This window comes from Lissotriton helveticus, chromosome 2_1, assembly GCF_964261635.1.
Source record: "Lissotriton helveticus chromosome 2_1, aLisHel1.1, whole genome shotgun sequence".
NCBI classification, from domain to species: Eukaryota; Metazoa; Chordata; class Amphibia; order Caudata; family Salamandridae; genus Lissotriton; species Lissotriton helveticus.
The window spans coordinates 78221674-78237523 of NC_136059.1; the positions used below are offsets into that span (position 1 = coordinate 78221674).

The following is a 15850-nucleotide window of genomic DNA, read 5'->3' on the forward strand; positions in this document are numbered from 1 at the left end:
AGGCGCTTAGGAAGGGGAGGAGGATTACTTGTCAAATAATGTTTTGAGTTGCTTTCTGAATGCTAGGTGGTTCTGGGTAAGGCGAAGGTAAGCGGGGAGTGAGTTCCATGTTTTAGCAGCCAGGTATGAAAAGGATCTGCCTCCCATGGTGGTCTTGTTGATGCGAGGTACAGTGGCGAGGGCTTGGCTGGAAGAACGTAGTTGGCGGGAGGGGGTGTAGAAGGACAGTCGTGAGTTGAGGCAATCTGGTCCGATGTCGTAGAGTGATTTGTGTGCGTGGGTAAGCAGACGGAAAGTGATCCTCTTATTGACGGGAAGCCAGTGGAGGTCTTTAAGGTGACCAGAGATGTGTTCGTTGCGTGGGATGTCTAATATGAGCTTGGCTGAGGCGTTTTGGATTCGTTGGAGTTTCTTCTGGAGTTTTGCGGTAGTACCTGCGTAGAGGGTGTTTCCGTAGTCCAGTCGGCTCGTGACCAGAGCGTGGGTGACTGTTTTCCTTGTTTTGGAGGGGATCCAGCGAAATGTTTTTCTGAGCATGCGAAGAATGTTGAAGCAGGAAGAGGATACGGCGCTGACTTGTCTGTTCATTGAGAGTGAAGAATCCAGGATGACGCCTAGGTTCCGTGCGTGGTCTGTCGGGATGGGTGCTTTTCCGAGGGCTTCTGGCCACCAGGAGTCGTCCCATGCAGAGGGGGATGTACCTAAGATGAGGACTTCTGTTTTGTCCGAGTTCAGTTTCAGACGGCTTTGTTTCATCCATTCGGCAACTTCTTTCATTCCTTCGTGTAGGTTAGTTTTGGCGGTGCTGGGGTCATTGGTGAGGGAGAGGATCAGTTGAGTGTCGTCCGCGTAAGAGATGATGTTGAGGTTGTGTTGGCGTGCGATGGCCGCGAGGGGGCTCATGTATACGTTGAAGAGGGTGGGACTGAGTGAGGATCCTTGTGGTACGCCGCAGATGACTTCAGAGGCCTCGGACTTGAATGGAGGAAGGCGGACTCTCTGGGTTCTTCCGGTGAGGAACGAGGTGATCCATTCAAGTGCTTTTCCTTGGATTCCGATGTTATTGAGGCGTTGTAAAAGGGTGCTGTGGCAGACTGTGTCGAAAGCTGCAGAGAGGTCAAGGAGGATGAGGGCGACTGTGTCTCCATTGTCCAGAAGAGTTCGAATGTCGTCTGTTGCTGCGATGAGGGCGGTCTCAGTGCTGTGTTTTGCTCGGAAGCCAGATTGTGAGGGGTCGAGGGATTTGTTGGCTTCGAGGAAGGCGGCGAGCTGGTTGTTGACAGCTTTCTCGATGACTTTGGCCGGGAATGGAAGAAGCGAGATGGGGCGGTAATTTTTGAGTTCGGTGGGGTCTGCTGTTGGTTTTTTCAGAAGGGCGGTGAGTTCAGCGTGTTTCCAGTCTTCCGGGAAGGTGGCGGAGTTGAGGGAGCAGTTGATGACGTCTCGGAGGTGCGGTACTATGATGGAGTCTGCTTTGTTGAAGATGTGGTGAGGACATGGGTCTGTGGGGGATCCTGAGTGGATGGAATTCATCAGGCGGATGGTGTCCTCAGTGGAGATTGGGTTCCAGTCGTTAAGGGTGTTCACGGGGGGAAGATGATCAGCAAATGGTAGGGTGGGTTGGTTTCCGGGTTGGTTGTCAAAGCTGTTGTGGATGTCTGCAATCTTGTTGTGGAAAAATGAGGCTAGGGAGTCGCAGAGGATTTGAGAGGGGGTGATGTCGTTGGAGTTGGCCGAGGGATTGGAAAATTCCTTGACGATGTTGAAAAGTTCCTTGCTGTTGTGGGCGTTGTTGTCAAGTCGATCCTTGAATGCTGTTTTCTTGGCTTTTCGGATCAATTGGTGGTGAGTGCGGGTGGCGCTTTTGAAGGCGTCCTTGGTGCTGGTGGTTGGGTCTTTTTTCCAGGCCTTTTCAAGGGAGCGGCAGAGTTTCTTGGACTTTTTGAGATCATCGTTGAACCATGAGGCCTTCTTGCTGCCAGGTTTTCTTTGACGTTTTTTCAGTGGTGCTAAGGTGTCGGCGGTGTTGGATAACCATAGGGTGAGGTTGGCGGCGGCTTCGTTGGTGTTAGAGGAGAGGGCTGGGGAGTTTCGAAGGAGCGATGCGGAGATTTGGTCCGTGGTGATTTTGTTCCAGTTTCTTTGCAGGGTAGGTTGGAGGTGGATGTTGGGTTTTGGTTTGTTGTAGGTGAAGTGAACGCAGCTGTGGTCAGTCCAGAGGAGGTCCGTGGTGTGGCTGAAGGAGACATGGTTGCTGGAGGTGAAGATTGGGTCGAGTGTGTGACCTGCGATGTGGGTGGGGGAAGTGACTAGTTGTTTAAGTCCGAGGTTGGCGAGGTTGTCCACGAGGGTGGCGGTGTTGCGGTCGTTGATCTTTTCAAGGTGAAAGTTGAGGTCTCCCAGAAGGATGTAGTCTTTGGAGGGGAGCGCGTGTGGAGTGATGAAGTCTGTGATGTCTTCACTGAATTTAGCTCGGGGTCCTGGTGGTCTGTAGAGGAGGGTGCCTCTGAGTGTGGTCTTGGGGTCGATGTGTATTTGGAAGTGGAGGTGTTCGGAGTTGGCGAGGTTGGCGTCAGAGCTGGTTGAGATGCGGATTGATTTCTTATGGACGATAGCGATCCCTCCTCCTGTGTGGCTGGTACGGTCTTTGCGAGTGATCTTATAGTCTTCAGGGATGGCAATGGTGATGTCTGGTGCGGAGGAAGCGTTCATCCATGTTTCCGTGAGGAAGGCGATGTCCGGAGAAATGGTGTCTAGTAGATTCCATAGGTCAATGGCGTGCCTGTGGACTGATCGGGTGTTGAGAAGGATGCATTGTAGGTGGTTGGGGTCGGGGATCTGTGGGGTGGTCGTAGCGGAGATGTTGACGGTGCCGCTGAATTTGCAGGAGTAGCAAGAGAAAGGTCCATGGGTGTGTCCGGGAGCGGATTGGACGCAGTTGGGGGCGCGACCGGGGTTAAGGGCTAGGAGGGTGGCGGCATCGTAGGTAATGCGGGAGGGCTGGGGAGCGCGAGGGGCAGGGGGTCTGGCGCTGGGCGCGGTCCAAGCGCGGACGGGCGTAGACGGGCTTACCTTTGGCGCACCTTCGGCGTGGCCGAAGCGCGTGGACGCTGCGCGTGGAGGCATTGGCCATAAATGGAAAGTGGAGGGGGCGGAGCGTGGGAGGGTCAGCAGCTGGGAGGCGGTAGCGGGGAGGAGGGGCAGGGAAAACAACAACAGCAAACAAAATGGAGGTCAGAGGGGAGGCGAGGCAGGGGCAGTAGGTCGCCTGGGACAGCGAAAAGGAGATTAACAAAATAATACACGTTGCTGCCAGCTGGGCAAACACAGCTAAATGCAGTGCAGGGCGGGCGGCGCTACAATCACATGCAATGCAGGGCGGGCGGCGCTACAATCACATGCGCTATGAGCTATAAGTTTCAGAAAACACAGCGCAAATTGGCCAAATGCAGGCGATATCGCTAATTTACTGAATGCAGGCGATACCGTGATGTCAGTCAGCAGTGCAAAGATCCCCAGGAAGACAGCAGCAGTACTGGGAGAGGAGCAAGGAGGGAGCAACCGGTCAGGAGCGAGTCCGGGCGGTCATCCCAAGGACTTGCCAATTGTGGAACAATCGTACAGTTTAGGGAAAGAGCACTGGTGCTAGGGTCCTGGCCTGGCAAAAACCCAGCACACTTTCAGTCAAAATTGCACCAGATACCAGACAAAATGTGGGTGGTAATCATGTCAAAAGGGGAACTTTTCTACAGTCAGTGACTCATTTTTTTTGTCAACTCTCTTTAATGGCATTTGTTTTTTTGAAAAGAAAACAATTCAACATTTCAGTCGGTGCGCCATTGGAAATAGTAGGGTTCTACAGTCAGTGACTCATTAAACCAACATTAGAATCTACAACCAGTGGAGGATTCACCAAAACATCATGACTCTAAAGGCTTCTTCGAAGGAAAACAACATTGCAAACGTCCGAGCCCAACACTAGATGATAGATATGTAGAGCATGTGAGTCTACAGCACTACATGCAACAAACAGATGCTTACAGGATAAGGAACAGAATTGTTTTTCGTGTCGAGCTGCCTCTATATCCTAGAAATTCCTACTTAGAGGTTATTTCATTAGCAGGGCAAGTTCTTTCGTTCACTCAGCTGTTGAACTATGGTTAAAAAATATTCGAACATTTGTCAGCTTGTGAGGATAGTTAACGTTTTTAGCAGTTTGCTCCACAGTGTAAAAAAGACAGATTAAAATTCCTGGGTTGCTCCAGTGACCCATGCATGCATCAGTGTACCAAGACAGTAGTCCTTCTTGCATATGAGAAAATGTAAACATACCAAGTGTATTCGTTTTTATTTCGTTGATATAGCATTCATTCAAAGAACTCATATGTGATCACACATTGAATAGAGAAGTAAGGGACAGTAGAACTGATATCACTACGGCCTGCATGTCAGTTTTCGAACCCATTAGTCTAGAAGAGTCCCGGACGGGAATTTTGGTGATTAAATCAGGGTCCCCTTTTGACCCCTGCCCACCTCTGGTCCTTCACACACTGGTTGATATCGTAAATCCCACCATAAACAGTATCATGAACTCCTCATTACTTTCTGGTATAGTTCCGGCGGAATGGAAACTAGTAGCGGTAAAACCACTACAGAAAAAACAGCTACCTGATCCAACAACATTGGCAAATCTACGACCTATCTCCCTGCTACCGGCCCTCTGCAAATTAACAGAAAAGGCCGTGAACAAACAACTCACAGTTTTTCTGGAGGCCAATAACATCTTGGACCCAAACCAAGCAGGCTTTAGGAGTCAATATTCGACGGAGTCAGCCCTCATTTTCACCTCCGAAATCCTCCGAGCAGCAATGGATCAGGGAAAGAAGGCTGTCCTGGTCCTCCTCGATCTGTCTGCGGTCTTGGATACGGTCTCACATTCCATCTTGGTGGACCGTTTAGCCGCTGCCGGGATAGCGGGAAATGTCCTGGACTGGATAAAAAGTTTTTTAGTGGATAGGCGTCAAGTAATCACCTTAGGCCACTTCAGCTCAGGAGAAAAACGCCTCCGCTCAGGAGTACCGCAGGGCTCATGTTTGAGCCCGACACTCTTCAATGCATATATGGCCCCCCTGATTACACTTATATCATCCTTCAATATAAATACCATCTCGTATGCGGATGATACACAGCTCATCCTAGTACTGGACGACGACACCGGAGAGGCGGAAAGTAACCTAAAAAACTGCCTCAAAGCCACCTTCCAATGGATGAGCGAAAACCATCTGAAATGTAATTCAGGGAAAACTGAGATCCTGGCATATGGGAAAGACAATTTGTTAAGTCCCACCCTATGGTGGCCGGAGGACGCCACTGCCCCCCCTAGCACCGTTACATCAGTCAGAAACCTAGGGATCAGATTCGATTCAGCCCTAGTGTTTAAACAACAAGCAGTAGCTGTGGCTGGAACTTGCTTCGGCATTATAAAGGGGTTAAGAAAATTCTTTGACCTAATACCTTTTCCAGCACGGAAAATGGTTGCAGTAGCACTTATTACATCACGGTTAGCCTACTGCAACAGTCTCTATGCAGGGACAAATAGGACGGTCTGCCATAAACTGCAAATAGTACAACACGCAGCGGCTAGACTGGTGTTGGGATGGAACAGGAAGTCATCCGCCACAGCAGCAATGTACGTTCTACACTGGCTACCAATACATAAAAGGGTTCTCTTTAAAATACTCTTAATCACCTTTAGGGCCTACCATGGAAGAGGACCTAGCTATATTCAGAATATGTTTAAACACTATACCCCCTCACGAAATCTCAGATCTGCGAAAGCGAACCTCCTCACCATCCCTAGATTCAGACTTAAAACCAGAGGAGGGAAGGCACTGGCGGTCCTGGGCTCAAAGGCATGGAATAAATTACCCCTGCATCTCTGCCAAATCTCGATGGAATCAGTCTTCAGAAAAAACCTCAAAACATGGATATATAGCCAATCCGACACCCTATGCAAAAGTCTGATATAATTCAATTTCTTGGCCATACCTCTAGCTGTTTCAGAGCGATCAGCCCACACTGCCTATGTCTTATCAAAGCGCCAAGATGCTCCATGGAGTGAAAGCTGCGCTATAAATGAACACATTACATTACATTACATCCGGTGAAAAAGTGAGGCTGTGTGTGTGTTTTCTGTCCATGGGTATTTCCATCTCTCAAATGGTATGCGTGCAGTTCCATTCAGTGTAGACATGGCCTACTGGTTTGGCTGGACTCGTACTTTTACTGCGTAATGAACAGGGGTTCTGCCCATATTACCCTCCCATACCTGGGCAAGGAACATCACATGGATGAGAAAATAGAACAAAAAGGTATTAAGGGATAAATTAAGCAAACGCTACTTCACAACAGGAAACAATTTATTAACCTGTTTTTTACGCTCTTTTTTAACAATAAATGATCATAATTTTTGCAAAGGACAAAATATTGAGTCAACAAACCGGGGGGGGAAGATGACCAGACTATATACAGTAATCAAATTGAGGTAATTACAATATATACAAATATACAACTATGTACCCTAAACAAAAAGAAAAACAGGGGGGTAAAGCAAACACTATTAGTTATCTGTCGACGCAGTCGCGGTCGCGTTTCCGCCAGTGGTTTCTTCTGGCTTCGTCAGGACAAGGGTACTGAAAAATATATATACAAATACAATATAATTCCTAAAAACACACTATGCCGCAAGGAGAAACTCAGCCATTTACACCGATGCAATGACCACCAGAAAGTGGAAAACGTGCAAAAATGGAGTCAAAACCACATCTCATTTACAGGAGAAAGAAAGCAAGCTCCAAACGTGCCCAATCTTCACAAAAGTGATAACGAGTACACAGGTTGTAGAAACCCAGTCACCATGGACACATTCTTCTATCCACCATGTGTCTACAGATAAATGTCGAGGGGCATGCACTTAAAAATAAATAGACCTTTAAGCACGACCAATAAAGACTTGCTTGCCACTGGTACTTGTCTGTAATGACAGTGAGCGAATAACTGGAATGAAATGTTCCCAAATAATTATCAGTGCTTAAGAAGACATACATTTTGATATATAAAAACACATTTGTCATCATGTATGGATCGGTGTTGCATGTTATCATAGTCTGTTTGTACTCCTGACGTTGACCAAGTTAGATGAGAGTTGTGATGAAGAACTGATAACTGTTTACTTACCTGGTCCTTGCTATGAGTCGTAGCTGTTTTCCACAGGAGATATTATGTTCCATTGCTGTTCTAAAAGTCATTGGATCGGTTGCCTTTTCTTAGGCATCCATGTCCCCAAGAACTTGTGAAAGGGCGCGGGCTATAGGAACATTTTTCACTTTGCAATATTTTTTAGAGAGGCAGTAAGGTTACTTTGAGGAGAAGTCCTAGGAGTCAGTACAGTGAGGGTCAGCAGTGTATCACAGGCTTTTAGACTGTCAAATGAAAGGGAGGATATCCGTGAGGCAGTGTTGCGAGAAGAGGTTAATCTGTGGAGTGGGTTTGACGTAATCATGATCGATATCCTGAAACCAGGCAAAACAGCAGTCCGACAATTTACCAGAAACATACTGCATGGCTTGAGGAGAGTCAAGTACTTGGTATCTCATCCTTCGCGTTTGAAGTACTACACAAGGGCAATATATTGCTTTACCCAGGAAGGGGCAGCATCCTGAGAAGTAACAGGTGCTACACCTAGACCTACCTTCAGGCAGCTGACTTGTATCTTTGGACACCTGAACCTTCTAATTCTCAGTAGTATGGTCTAAGCACACATTGTAGGTGCCTTGGTGGAGGAGGTAGGGGCTTGCAGTCTTATACCATATATTATGTTTTGGGTACTTAATAACAAGCAGTTAATTAACAAAAACATAATAGCAAACAGCTCACTCCAGCAGGAGTAGTCAGTCAGTCAAAAATTAGTTTATAAGTCAATTACAACTATAAACATTATTAATATCTACAATGAGTATTACAGCCAATGAAAACCAATGTACAGGCACAGAATAAATAATAATGACGTAAAATGCATGGTCAGCTCCACTTGGCCACAGTACCTCTGCTGTTGTGAGCCTAAAGTGCTAAGCTGCCTCCCTTCACAAGGCTGCCTGATGGTTACCCCGATGATCAAAAGGCAAAAAAAGTGCTAAGTGCTTAAATGTGAGTAGTATCTTGTCTAAATTAACCTGTCAAGTTAACCCATAAAGATGCCAAGATGCTTGACAGATCTTTTAATGTAACTGAAACCCACACAAAGCAATGGGGTTTGGGGCATCCTGGGAATGCATACATTTCCGGGTGCAAACTGTAAGCTTTCTATTAAATAGGGTAGATGATCAAGGAAAAGCATAAAGTGCCAACTTGCTAATATGGTGTACAAGATGTATTTGGTGCTCACATAATGTGCCTTCAACTGATCCCTGTTTATTGGTGCGTGTGTCTCTTCCCCTAAAAAACCTAACTGGTCACCGCCCAACAGGAGTATCCCCGCACTAGAGCCTGAAGCCTACAGGAGAGAATAGCTGGCATGCCAGTAGTCAGATATTTAAAATAACCAGGTTTTAGCAGATTTTAAAGGTGATAAAAAGTTGACCAGTACAGATCTGGATCGGGAGCTATTCCAGTGATAGGGTGCAAGGTAAGAAAAGGATCGTCTACATTTCTAACTTTTTAGCTGTGTCGGATAATAGCAAGTGCAGTATCAGATGGTCTAAGACTCCTAGCCGTGCTGTAGAACCCAATTCTTGAATGGAGATAGGAAGGGTCCACCCCATGCAGGTCTCAATGAGCATGGCAGAGGTGTTTCAAAATAATATTGCTTACTAATCTGGATCCAATTTAATGATCTCAACACCGACCCTGTGGGTGGGCCTAATGGAAGAGGATATATCAATTGGGCAGCTGTGTTCTCATCCACCTGCATTTGTCCAAACGATCTCATCAATTGGGTGTCATCGGCACAGGACATCATTTCGAAAGCAGCGTTTGCTGTTGGGGGCACATAGATGTTGAAGAGCATGGGCCTCAGAGAACAACCTTGAAGCTCCCTGCAGGAATTAGAAATCTAAGAATCCAGAAATTAAAAGTGGCATGCTGAATTCCATTTGTGACTTAACTATTACACATGTTGTTTTGAACCAATCTTTGGAGCAGCCAGATTGTTTGTTGCTATTTTATTTCAGCACACTGTTGCACAAAAACATTACTACAGTAATTTTGGACATTAACCTTTTTCACTTTTAAATGAACCCCCATCAGTTGCAGATTATATGATGTAGACCAGCAAATTGGTGTTGTGAAAATACCTACATATTATGCAAATCTGGCATTCATTAGGGCACACATTCTATTGTTTTTTCTGTCTTTTATTTATGCAACTTTTTGCCTCTTAATCAGAAAAGTCCCTCTTACTTCGTTTTCCAGCAACTGTTAAGTTCTTTTCAATAGCTTGGCGGAATATTTGTGTCTGACAGACTTGGTGAACAGTCTTTTAATTAACTCCATCTGTATTTTGCTTTTCTTGTTAGGTTTTTTGTAGTTGAGGATCACATCTTGCATACGTCCCATGGTTTAGTCAACAGAGCCTATCTTGACGAATTGTGGGAAATGGCTCTTTCAAAGACTGTAGCTGCTCTACGAACACATTCAGTAAGTCATTGATAAATTACCATACTTATAGTGCAGTGCGTGGAACTGTAAAGTCTGCTTTAGTCTGAGTGTGGTATAGATTGGGATTATCACTAGATGGTGTTAACTTCCTGAAAATTCCACCTCTATTCCATACCTCTTTCTCTTTACTATCTATTTATGCCTTTATTCTGCCCATCGTCCATTGCATTGCTCAAACAGACCTAAATACATGCCATCAAAACAGCAACAACAAAACAGCTGTGATTCTCAATTGGATCGAGTTTGTCGATATTATGCTGTGGTTAACAATTGTTAATAAAACCAGAACAACAGTTAAAAACTCCTGTTCATTTATGGGGTTTGTTCAGAGCTCATAAAAGGTTAACATTTTATTGCCAAATCATAGTCCTTGATAATCACTACATGGCCTTAGCTTTCTTAGTTTTGACAGTGTTCCACAGTGTGCTAATAACAATAGGACATATCCATTCACATTCATAGCTGTCTACCATTAAGCTATGTCATTTACATGTAGCCAAACTGAACTCAGAGAACATCAAAGTGGTGGTCTTCGAAAAGGATTGCTCCTCATGGGAATTCCAGACACCTTCACTCTGCCGGTCCCCCATTAGCACACTCCCCAGGCAAACACAAAAGCAGGAGGGCCGTGCCTTCTCATACCTGGCTCCTAGACAAGACGCTGTAGTCCTGACTTTTCGTGCAATCCTTCAAAGGGCTGACCTCCCACATCTGTGATGGAGCATCTGGATACCAGAAAGTTGCATATTCTCCAAGTATAGTCATGTTTCTTTAATTACACCATTTCCCTGTGAAGGACATGGCAAAAGACTATTAGATATCCTTTTTTTGTTACCATCAAGAGGTTGCAGTTTGCGCTCTTGCCCTTGAGCTGTGTCTATGCTATTCCAGTAACTGCTAGCTTCTCTTGGTAATCATAAGGCAGATCTTTGAAGACTGATTTTCCTGTTGTACCCCTACGGTCCCCTGACACCATTATTACTTGAATACCAATCCTCTAAGTGCAAGAAATGTGCTATCCCATACTACATTCCAGCACACGTATGCAAGGCTTGTTTCCTGAGATAGACTAGATTATTCCTTTGTTTGAATCCGCTCTTTAGATTTTGACCGGAAGAAATATGGCACGGCGCACCTCCGGCACAAGGCACGAACCAGCCATATATATCTGAAAGATCAAGTGATCTCTGTGGCTTTCTCCTGTAAGGCAACACCAGGGGAGTCCTCTTTGACTATGTGGAATTTGCAAGATTTTGCTTGTTTTGTGAGGAGGCCAACAAAACCTAATTTACTTTTGCTTTGAGATGTACAAAGTGGTGGCTGGCATAGTGCCTACTCATACAAGATCCAATTTTGGTTAAAACTATTGTCAGTGCAGAGTTTTACACTCTATTGCCCTCCCATCCAAACCTTGAAACTTGCTTGTCTTACAGTGGTGACTCATTACCTACATCTGGGTCTCCTGCCATTGATGAATTGGACTGATGGTTTTGGACCTCTTCACTTAAACTTCATCTGATACACATTGATTTTCTTAGCTAGAAGTCAACTCATCACCTGAACACCAAGTTAGCCCTTTGCTTATTCTCACAGTTTGGAGGGCTGGGACATATGTGCAGCTTTCCCTCCCAAGACTCTGAAGGCAAGGGAGAAACAGAATTGAGCTCACTACACCATGGCACAGTCACAACAGAAACATCGCTGAGGGACCTCTGGCTATTGAGTGATGAAAACCCTGAGGAAACTGAGGTGGCACAGCAAGAGGGATCGGACATCAAAAAGGTCACCGAAATGGAGAGGGAGAAGATATAGAAAGACAGCGAGTACAAAAAGTACTAGGGAACACCCTAAAGGTGCACTGGGACTTTGCTGAAGCATTTGGACTCCAAGGCTACCCGACAAGGAAACCAATGGAGATCGAGGTCAAGAACGAGTACAAAGAATGCCACAGGTTGTGGTACAAAGAACCAATGGTTGTAATGCCCAGGAACTAGCCTCTACTGTGAAAGAGATTGAGAGCATGCAAGGGAAAAGATCTTTGAGAAAAGTAGACCGAAGAAGGCCTCGTTGCTGAACAGAGCGCTCTTGACACTGACAGGAAATAATGCAGGCTTGAGGCCGAAATGGAGGCCCTCTTAAAAAGGAAGGTGGAGTTTGATCACTGCCTGAAGGGAGTTTGATTCCCACTGAAGTCTCAGTAGGCGTAACGGGTCTTTTGCCTTCAAAGACTTCAGTAGGATTCAAAATCCCTTCAAACTCCACCCTCCTGAGGTGGAATACCTGGAGCTGGAGTCTCCAAATTCGTCTGAGCTTGAAGAAGAGGAGGAAGAGAAAATCAATGGTAAAGGGGACCACAAGATCAATTTGCGATAGGCTCTTTTCATGGCCTAGAGCCAGCATAAGAGAAGTGGTGGGACATAAAGTCAGAAGCCCCTAAAGAAGGGGCTTCGGACCATAACCCCCTCCCCCATTGACGTCATAGTGTACAATACGTTGGTTAAAAGGGCAGCATACACCCACGGGGCAACATTTATTGAGAACTAGACGGAATCATGTTTCGTCCTAGAGGCCCTTCTAAGGAAACCGAGGGCCCCTGAAGAAAGAAAACATTATACATAATCTAGGTCCAACAGTTTTATATCACACCATAGGACATGTTAATATAAAAATTACACTGCTGGATGAGTGGCGTTGGTGAAAATGGTCGCCCTACCGAGGCTTCTGTAATATTTTGCCAACCTACCCATGTCCCTACATCCTTTTTCGCTCTGCTGGAACAGACGACCAGGGATTTCATATGGGGCCCCAGCTGCCATAAGGTGGCGATTAGGAAGCTATACTTGCCCACGGACCAGCGGGGTCTGGCAGCTCCCTGCTTTGAACACTACTACCTGGCGGATCAGCTCCAGTGGATCGCCAGATGGTTGGCAGATCGTCAATGCAGCGATACGGCGTCCACACGCCCACCGTTTACATTGCCCCAGATCCTTACACTCTTCCACCCTGGCACGCGAACACGTCTTCCAGAGTCCCTACTGTTGAATGTGGCATACAGATGCTACCGGAGGAGCCTCTATATAACCCGGAGCACAGTACCCTATGCCCCTCCCTTGGAAGGCTCCCCCAGAGGTCAGCCGGTATGCACGTCCGCCATGCTACAGCACTGGCATGAAGCTGGGATACAGACCAAGGGTGATCTCTATCGTGAAGGCTCACTTGTCCCCTTTGCAACACTGTTGGAAGATGAGGGGGCTCCCCGCAGGGCAATCCCCCCTACACCGTTCGGTGGAAGCCCCACACTCAGAGAGATGGGGGACCTTGCTACTGAACCGCAGACGCACCTCACTAGACAGTATTTACATGTCATGGGGCAGGGCAGGCACTTGACGCGGTGGTTCGCAGATTCACTGCGACAGCACTCCGCGATCGGCTTAGATCCCCCTCAGACACAAGTGGGAACACAACTTGGGCCGACACTTTTCAGCCAAGGAATTGGAACAGGCACTAGCTATTTTTTTTTTTTTTAAAGAATTTTTATTTATTTTCAAACCAACATGTCATCAAAGCAGAAATGCGGGCCCAATTATGTGACTGGCAACATAGCACTTAACGTATATGAACAGGCACTAGCTGGCCCGGTTCGTATCCCTAGAAATATGAGATTTAGGCAAATACAATATTTCATCACACAGAGAGCATACTTAATGCCAGTTAACATTAACAGTTACTTTTGTCGAGCCGACTCCGCCAGCCCTAGATGTGCCGACTTAGACGCAGACCTAGTACACATGCTCTGGTGTTGTACCAGCCTTAATATATATTGGAGCGGAGTGGCGGACGCTCTCCATGCCTGCACAGAGAGAGATATACCCTTTGATTGGCAGACATATCTACTGCATATCTTCCGCAGGGCACATAGCACTAAAGTCGCCTCCAGGTTCCTGGATCTGGGCATAATCACGGCCAAGAGGTTAATCACAAAGAGGTGGAATTCGCCTGACCCCCCACACATACAAGCCTGGGTAGAAGGCATAGCAATCAAACGTGAAGAAATCATGGATCTCAGAAAAGCACCCATATCCGAAAGCTGGGAGTCAATCATGGCAGCGCTACAACAAATATCGGACCCGCCAGTCCAGTCCTCACAGACACCTGACCCGATTGACTAGCACTGCACACACAACTTGTACCCTTAAGATATACATAAACACCTGACCAGTCGAAAAATTACTACGCGCCATTCACCTAAGCGTGAATATGCTGGAAAAACAGAGGCCAAGGCAACAGGCGCATTAGACGGCACACTCGTGAGAACATACGTAAGTAGTAAGTGTGCGGGAGCAACCCAACCCAAACCCAAGTTTGACTCCCTATAGGGGCCAGTTAATATTACATATACAGCCCACCATTCCTGTCTAAGTTGAACTGACCTTAAAAAGCAATATATTCTGAGTAGAATTTACAAAAAACCCAACTGTACTAAATATGTACTATATTACTACCCAAGAATAACAAATGTAAATTGTCGGATGAATGTACTTACTGAATTAGCAGCTGTAATATAATAACTGCCATTGTTATGTGACGAATAACAACTCCTGTTGCTGCATGTAACAGCAAGATATGCTGATTGTTAATGTACACGTTCTCTAAAAAACCCAATAAAAATATATATATAAAAGTTACACTGCATACAAGTGACATGTCACTGTTTAGGTTTTAAGTGACTCTTGTCAACAAGAACGTGAAAGTGATATGGCTCCAGATTGAATTATCTTTGTTTTTAATCAAGGATTGATGGTAGGCATTTCCAGTTATTTTTCAGTGGCGTCAGTGGTGTTTATCCCCCGGATTAAATTGGATGTAAACATTATCTTTTGTTAGCATAAACCTATGTTAATGCCTCCTGATGGGCTGCCCTGGTGAGAGCATTTCCTTGTCACCTGCTTGACCGCCATCAAGCAATGTGGATATTTTGTTTCTAAGACTGGATGGGGTGTGGCTTGGAAGCATAATTTAAAATGATCCTAAAATGCTCAATCTGCTCACAAGAAAAGAAGTATTTCCCTTCATGAAAGTATTCCAGTATACCTTGGCTAATTCCACCGCCTTGTCACTTGTTTTGAATTAAGAAGCAGATTAGACTGTTCGGTGTGTTCCAATTCATTGTCTAATTTATGTATTTCTTCCCTTATGTAGTCCTACTGCTCTGATCCTAACTTGATGCTGGATTTGAAGAATCTCATAGTTTATTTCGCAGACACTCTGCAGGTAAGGACTATCAAAGTCATATGAGAATTACTGCAAAACACAGTTGTCTCTTATGGAAAAGGCTAGCCTGGCTGATGATGGGTTTTTCCCCAAAACTTGTCTCAGGATGCTTGTTTCCGGTCCAGTGAGTACCTGGCCTGGCAGTTCGGTCTGGACTGTTCCCCTGAGGTACAGGGTCAAGCCTGATTTGCAAATGGCTGGGTCCAAACTGGGGTGGCAAAGTGAGCTAAAGACTGATGATGGATTCAACCCAGATTTGTGACTGGGAGTGTGTGGCTGAAAAGTTTCAGCACTCTGTCCATCATCTCCTTGTGTTTGTCTTATGGAAAAGGCGCCATGGGGTTGTACTGAGGTAAAAATTTATTATAATCTGTTAGTTGAGAACTCATTTTAATAGGGCGGCAATTTAACACCCCTTTCTCTTGACTCACCAGGGCCTACACATTGGTAAGGTGTCTAATTTGTAGAGTTTAAATCTTGATCAGCTTGGCTTCTACCTGTGTAAGTCAGGACTACTTTGCCTCTGTGTGGTTGACACCACTTCACTGTTTGTTGTGTTTCATAGGTTAATCCTATTTGGTTGTTTTGTAGCAGATACTTTGACTGCTTCCTATTTCTATTTGTTGTTCTGTTTTATAAAGCCGTAACCCCTTGCTGTTCTGATACCTTTTACACCAAAAGGGATCCATATAAATTGCAGCTTTTCCCAGCACCCCGTATAGCTGTACTCCAAACGATAAGGTCATTGGTAGAGTATGGAATATTTTCAGGGCTAAAGTAGTATCTTATTTTCATTGTTGTTCAACTAACTGCCTTTTGTCAGACCCTCATTCTGATCCTGAGTGACAAAAGATTTTGCTCTGAA

General features: G+C 45.7%; 1 protein-coding gene and 1 long non-coding RNA gene across 9 annotated transcripts in view; one reads left to right on the forward strand and one right to left on the reverse strand.

The window, feature by feature from the left end:
* The window catches only part of EXOC6B (exocyst complex component 6B), a 1580787-nt gene that overhangs the window by 539060 nt on the left and 1025877 nt on the right, over nucleotides 1-15850 (forward strand). For both annotated transcript variants that reach the window (XM_078674493.1, XM_078674492.1), the window contains exons 11-12: nucleotides 9573-9693; nucleotides 14914-14985. In XM_078674493.1, coding sequence (XP_078530619.1) covers nucleotides 9573-9693; nucleotides 14914-14985 — 193 coding nt within the window. The remainder of the gene's footprint in view (nucleotides 1-9572; nucleotides 9694-14913; nucleotides 14986-15850) is intronic.
* LOC144817728 (uncharacterized) overlaps nucleotides 1-15850 on the reverse strand; it is an 891613-nt gene that overhangs the window by 425065 nt on the left and 450698 nt on the right. For 4 of the 7 annotated variants that reach the window (XR_013606963.1, XR_013606959.1, XR_013606960.1 and 1 more), the window contains one exon: nucleotides 9705-10502. This is a non-coding gene — a long non-coding RNA (uncharacterized LOC144817728). Of the gene's footprint in view, nucleotides 1-9704; nucleotides 10503-15850 lie in introns of those variants that run through there. The other 3 variants (XR_013606961.1, XR_013606962.1, XR_013606964.1) reach the window with 1 other exon arrangement.